This window comes from Anoplopoma fimbria, chromosome 12, assembly GCF_027596085.1.
Source record: "Anoplopoma fimbria isolate UVic2021 breed Golden Eagle Sablefish chromosome 12, Afim_UVic_2022, whole genome shotgun sequence".
In the NCBI taxonomy this organism is placed as follows: Eukaryota; Metazoa; Chordata; class Actinopteri; order Perciformes; family Anoplopomatidae; genus Anoplopoma; species Anoplopoma fimbria.
The window spans coordinates 25,947,534-25,954,331 of record NC_072460.1 but is presented as its reverse complement, the minus strand read 5'-3'; the positions used below and the strand labels follow the sequence as shown (position 1 = coordinate 25,954,331).

The window sequence follows — 6,798 nt, the reverse complement described above, 5'->3', positions numbered from 1 at the left end:
GACTTCACCATGTATGGAGGGGCTTTTGGAAACAAGCAGGACACTGCTTTCCCCAACCTGGAGGTAAGAGGACGATAAACGCTGTGTTGATGTGTGATGTTTTGAGTCCTGATCAAGCGACAACCTCCTGTTCTGCCGAGTGAAGTCACTGCTTCCTGTCTTAAAGCTGCATTCTCTCTCCTGTCCATCAGGGGGCGACTCCTCTGGTTGTATAGAAGTCTATGAGAAAATGACTCTACTTCTCTCGTGATATGCTGGTTCACTAAATCCTCTCTGTGGTATGTTACATGTCACTGACAGATGTTCTTGTCTCTCCTGTGCCACAGGGGGCTCTGATGTCCTCGTCCTCCCCTCTGGTGTTACCCGCTGTGTCCTGGCCTGCCTCCAATGCAGTGATTGGCCAGCTGCAGGACCAATTGGACACCTCCCCTCTGTACATGGACCCTGAGACGCTCAGTCAGCTGAGACTGAACGGCTCCTCCCCCGCCCTGCTGGTGTTCAGGCTGCCGTACGGCATCGGGTAGGTTCACTGGACACCGGGGCTGGAGTTTGTAGATGACACATTTAATGCAAAACCAAAGTTCACATACACAAGTTCCATCTGGAAACTTTTGGCTGTATGCCGTAAGCAACATTATAACAATAATAACATGCAGGCTTGTTGGACCTTTTTATTGCACAAATCTCAGACTAAAACCATTAAAATCAGAGAGGCGTTTTAGTGTTTGAAGGGCTGCTGTACGTTTCACAAACCACCAGATGTCACTGTGCTGCTGCTGAGTTTGAAGTCCAGAAGCTTTGAATCTATAAAGAAAGTTTTAAAGCTTTATTTAGCCATCATAAAGAAAATAACCCACCTACACATTAAACTCTAATCTTTTATTTCATTGTTTGCATTTCTTTGTCTGTTTTAGCTGTTGGGTGCATATCTTGCTGTGCACGAGATCCACCTCAGTTGACGCTTTATTTACCCTCTCCTAAGATCATAATTGTGCATATCATTTCTCTCACTTGCTTTTTTTAATTACTATCTGATTGTTGCCTGGTCTCTCTTTCAGGGCTGATCTGATGTCTGCAAAAGAGATTCTCAGTGGAAACGGTGAGTCCGTCCAAAGAATATCAGACCAGTCAGTGAGCCCTTAAATGAAACATTGATTATGTTTCTCCTCATTTATTCAGTTTTCTTTCCTCCAATCTCTAACTTTTCATATATCTTTTTTTTAAGTTAAGTTTTATTGAAAGATTCTTAATTTAAAGATCAACTGCCATATTTGAGAAACATAAACATTTCCATTTGTACATGAAAAAACAGAAGGGAAAAACTAAAATACATGTGTAAAGATACACGCAAATGTGAATTATAAACATAATAATGATGCATCCTTATTAATATATACACAAGTAAATAGTGATAATGATTTATAAAACATATTAGTATAATGTTGAATAAATAAATACACACATCTGTGCATTGTTTTTCATATAAAAACCATTCAGTGTCTTTGTATGTGATGGTTTCAGTGTAATGGATGAACCCGATGTTTTTCAGATGAGGTGATTGGTCAGGTGTTGAGCACCATGAAGACCCAGTCTGTCCCGTACACCGCCATCTACACGGCGCTGCAGCCCTCCAGGGTGAGTCTGTGTGTTGACGTTCATGTGTTCACCAGCCGGCGGGATTGAAAAGCATGTTTTCTTTAAACAATCGCCAAAACTACACCTTTATCAGCTTTAAATTACCGTCAGATCTTTCAATTTTCTCAACGGTTCGTGAACCCTTCTGTCAGAAAAAGCAACCGAAAGGAAAATTAAATTGTGATATTTCATCAAAAACATTTAATACTGCAGGTTTTTTTTTTTTTTTTTTTTATCTCTCCACAAATAAGTTTGCTTGAAACTGATTTTTTAAAAACATTAAATTCTGCTTTATATTTATAGCATGTGTAGCCTCCATTGTTTTTTCCAACATTGGTAACACTTGTGGACACTTGGAAACAAGTTGGATATATAGACTCCATTGTTTTCCAACTCTTGTAAAATACATTATCAAAGAAATTCATTATGATTTATGGCATGGTAACTATGTTATTCTGCACTAAAGACATGTTTGAGTTCTTTCTACTTCTAGTCTTGATTGTTCAGTTTCCATAGAGGAGCAGGACTTTTATATTGTAGTGAAAATCAAACCCACAGAGAGAAAAATGTAAAAGAAACGCCTCAAAACTGCTTAATCATGTGTCACTGCAGCAGTTAAATTCATGTTTTCTGAGCCAACCCGTCCTTCTTTCTCCCCGTAGGAGGCGGCGTCTCTTTCCATGGAAGCCGGTCTCGGCGGAGGACGCTCTCTCCTGCAGGCCAGAGGGGGATATCGGGAGAGGGAGAGAGAACGGGAGAGGCAGCGCAGGATCAAGGAGAAGGCTGGAACCTACGCCCCTGTGGAGTATAAGGTGGAGGAGCTCACTTCATCTTCCTGCTGCGGTTAGATTCCTGCATGGTGTTTTTGTTTAGCCATTAAAAACTGGAGATATACTCTTTACTTCTTATTGTAGACAAATCCCAAGAAAACACCCAAACCAACATTCCCTGTTGTGAAGTATAGAGCTCCTTCATGTAGTTTAGTGAGTCAAAATAGAGCAACAAATGTGGATTAATACGCTGTTGAAAACAGTCCACAACAAAGTCACTACTTCCTGCTGTATGTTTGATTAAAAACTACAGGACATTTAAAAACGATATTCTGATTTACTACATTACATTATCAGGAGGAACCAATGTTTAGAGAAGTTAGACATGGTTTGTCAACAGATAGAACAATATGCAATAATGCCAGCTTCATCCTCAGCTCTCTCTCCCTGTCTTTCTCTCCAGGAGGGGAGGAAACCTGTATCCTCCTGTGGGCTAAATCCCTGTCGGTGTACACCCTTCGGAGCGGGCGCTGGGATTTCCACGACCTGACCCCGTCCACCTTTGGGGAGGGCGTCATCCCAAAACTCCACGGCTCAAGCTGCGACAAAACCAAAGCCAAGTAGGTCACATCTGTGAAATACTTCAGAATTCATTAGCAGGGATTAATAGGCCGAAGCCTTTTTCTTCTGTCTGTAAACTGTATGTATTAAAAGAGCCTTAAAGGGACAGTTGAGATGGTTAGAAGTGTGTTTGTATGTTTTTCTTCTTCATAGTCAGTGTTTTACTACAGTGGATGGAGCAAAGTCCTGCTGTGGACGCCTAAAGAATCAATATCAGTTTAAGTGAACGCTATATTTAGAGTGTTTTCACCTCTTTACCTTTCTGACGGGGAACTGAAGCTGTTACATAAGCTCTCTGAAGAGAACCCAGACTACATTCACAAAATCAGTCATTTAAGCTCTCAGAACACAGGAGTTGCTGCTCTACTGCTGCCTCCATCTGTTAGTTTGTTGGTGTTATTGTGTGACTTTGGTGATTTAAAAAGTTGAGTTCAGATTTAACAAAGTCACTCAATAACAAATGCATCCACAGCACTACATTGCTTTGCTCCTGTCTGTTTCTACAAACTCCATCTACTGCAGTAAAACACAGACTATAAAACCACACTTCAAAATATCTCTTTAAAACTGCAATAGTTATAACAATTGATCATAACATCAAATAAAACAGATGTTGGTTCATATTTATTTCAACAACAAAACTGGTCTCATCATTCATCATTGTGGATCTAAAAGAGAATGTTGAAAATGTCTTTATATTAAATGTTTTTAAGAAAATAAATATCTCTAATTTCCTCTTTGGTTCTTTGCAGGTTGGTTCTTAATTATGAGAATGTCCTCGGCTACCTCAACTTCAAACTGATGTGAGTGTTCAACCAACATAATCCACACAGTCACATATGAATGTATATCTTGTGTTTCTTCTCAGACTTCATCTCTTTTATTCAGTAATGCTATTGGACATGGATCAATGTAACCTTCACTAACACTTTGACCTCTGTGTATTTGTGTGTATATCCAGCTTTGCAATGAGCCAGCGTCACTACAAAGTGTCTGCACGCCGCTGGTTCACGCTGGACACGGTGGAGCTGGAGTACAACGGGACCAAAGCCAAGTTCAACGGCAGCCGGAACGTTTACGCCCCCGCCGAGTACTCGTACCGCTGCGAGTCCGTCACCAACTTCCGCTGGCCCCTGCTCGTCCCACGCTCCTTCAACGACCCGGCCAATCAGTGGAGGGTCTCCTTTGAGGACTTCCAGGTATGATAGTAGTTTATTTGACTTGATAATCTTATTCTCAGCTGCTGGAGTTTTCAAAGAGTGATGCTGATGGGAAATTCACTCTTTTCTTGCTGAGAGATGGATGATTTTCATATCTCTTTTTATTCTGGCACAGCTGTTGGACCTTTTTGGCCATTTCAAATTTCCCTTTTTAGAGACAAATGAAAGTATTTTGAATTTAATCTGAGCCAAGAGTTGATAATCTTAGCGTAGCATAGAGACTGTAAACGGAGAAACGGCTGTCCTGGTTCTGTCCACTCATTAATGGACCTTTTTCCACATCATAGCAGGAATAAGCACAGGTGTAAATGGTAAAATTAAAAATGGCCGCATTCCATTTCGATGAGCTAGTTCCAAGGTTGCAGGTCATATGATGGCTTCAGCTTCTCCTGCTATCACAAGTCCAAATGTCTGTTGTGAATAAGGTCTAAAGGTGAAACTAGCAGATTTGTTTCAAGTTTGAAATGAAACAGATGAACTTAATTTCTAGTCTTTCATACATAAAGGTAACTAGCTTTACAAAAACAATAAGCTTATACATAAATGTCCACGCCCTCACCTGTTACTGTTTTTTGTGAACTCTCCCTCCACAGATCCAGGGCTTCAACTTGACCGGCAACGAGTTCTCCTACGCCAGCGACTGTGCAGGCTTCTTCTCTCCTGGTATCTGGATGGGTCTGATGACCAGCCTCCTCATGGTGCTGGTGCTCACCTACGGCCTCCACATGATCATGCAGCTCCGCACCATGGACCGCTTCGATGACCCCAAGGGACCGGCCATCTCCGTGCCCCAAACAGAGTAACACACACAAGACTTCCCATCGTTCCTCCTCTCCGTCTCTTCAAGACTTCCAGTCCCACTCTTTCCATTCCACTCCCTGTTCATCTGTAGTTGGGCATTCTACACACTGATTAGTGGTGTTGTCAGAATAAGGGATTAGTCATTACTACTTAATGTGCAATCTGAGACTGAAGAAGACCCAGTTTGTGCTTCTCATGTAGTAGCGTTACATCGGTGGTTTAACTCTTAAAGCTCTCCGGAAGGTTCTTCTACAATCCTCATAGTCTCTTCTCACCTAAAATATGAATCTGCTTTAAAGGGAGATTTCTCTGGTTGTGACTTTGTTTTCTAATCCAAACAAAGATGGTAGCTGGAAATGACATGTCTTTGCGTAAAGAGACTTTCATCAAAATTATTAAATAGAAATGTGAAAAGAAATAGTCGCAATTTATAGCAAAATAAGTTAAAAATGTATAAAAGAGTGCTGCAGGAACGAGTTAAATCTGTTGTTAACACACGTTTAGTTCTAAATGTTCTCTTAAAAATGACGTCATCATGGCAACGTGAGCTTTTTACTTCTGCTGATTATGTTCACGCTTCAAAAACCAGAGATTCTTTCTGCAATAATCCAGAAAAAAAATCAATGAAAATAAACCTTTTTGTCAAGAGAATCAGTGCAGCAAACTTAATATATATATATATATTATATATATATATATTTTTAAATTCAGATGGGCAGAAGAGTCTTCCTGAAGAACTTGTTGTTAAATCACTTTCGAGGTCTTTGGAACATTAACGATAATACACGAGGAGCACAAACTGGATCTCGTTTTTTCAGGTGGATAAATGTTCCCCATGAAAGTTTTACAATTGTACATACAGGGACAAAAGTAACTTATGAAAAAATGAATTATGAAATGCTATTTATTGGTGAAACTAATTTGTGTGTCTGTGTTTACAATTGTGTTTTGTGTCTGTGAGTAGACGAGTGAAATGAAGGGACTACTTTCTCTGTATGGATGACAGATTAATCATATCCGTTGCACACAGGTAACTCAAAGGGACAATTCAGATCTGCTGTTCAGTGAGGAAATGAAAAACATGGAAGGACAGCATTCAAACGTTAATCATGTCCTTGGTTGTCTCATCCAAACATGAGCTTAACGCACTGGTTTAATTTACAGAACATTATTATTTGCACATTTATTTAACACATGTCATAAACACTATTTCCACAGAACTGATGTGCACTGAATTATGCTCAATGTGAAATTATTATTTGACGGTTTGTTCATTTCTTTTGATGATTTGTAGTGAATATCAATGCTGTAATGTCGTGTTGCTGCTGTGACCCCAATAAAACATCTGTGGTAATAAAGTATCACTTGTTTATTTTTCATAATACATGTTTTCTTAACTCATTAACAGACAATTATTAATGCGTTGTTAGACATCAAGTGTGTATTTATAGGTTCAACTTTCTCAAACAGTATATCCACGGGGTGTTAAATTATTAACCCTAAAGCACGTGGAGTCTTGTCCTACATTAGAAATTACTTTTTATTTACTTTTTATGACATACTATGTTATGACTTTTTTTTTACTTTTTATGACAAATCATACTATGACTTTATTACTTTTTATGACATATTATACTATGACTTTTTTTTTTACTTTTTATCACATATTATACTATGACTTTTTTTTAAACTTTTGATGACATGTATACTATGACTTTTTTAAAAAAAATGTATGAAATACTATACTATGT

The 6,798-nt window shown here is 39.2% G+C and overlaps 1 protein-coding gene across 1 annotated transcript in view; it reads left to right on the top strand.

Annotated features, from left to right (window-relative positions):
* Window positions 1-6,395, top strand: part of atp6ap1a (ATPase H+ transporting accessory protein 1a) — a 9,259-nt gene extending 2,864 nt beyond the window's left edge. The window contains exons 3-11 of the mRNA XM_054609503.1: window positions 1-63; window positions 327-520; window positions 1,059-1,099; window positions 1,550-1,635; window positions 2,298-2,478; window positions 2,785-3,025; window positions 3,779-3,829; window positions 3,988-4,225; window positions 4,840-6,395. The exon at window positions 1-63 is cut by the window's left edge and continues 12 nt beyond it. Coding sequence (XP_054465478.1) covers window positions 1-63; window positions 327-520; window positions 1,059-1,099; window positions 1,550-1,635; window positions 2,298-2,478; window positions 2,785-3,025; window positions 3,779-3,829; window positions 3,988-4,225; window positions 4,840-5,049 — 1,305 coding nt within the window. The 3' untranslated portion in view covers window positions 5,050-6,395. The remainder of the gene's footprint in view (window positions 64-326; window positions 521-1,058; window positions 1,100-1,549; window positions 1,636-2,297; window positions 2,479-2,784; window positions 3,026-3,778; window positions 3,830-3,987; window positions 4,226-4,839) is intronic.
* Window positions 6,396-6,798: the final 403 nt, after the last annotated feature.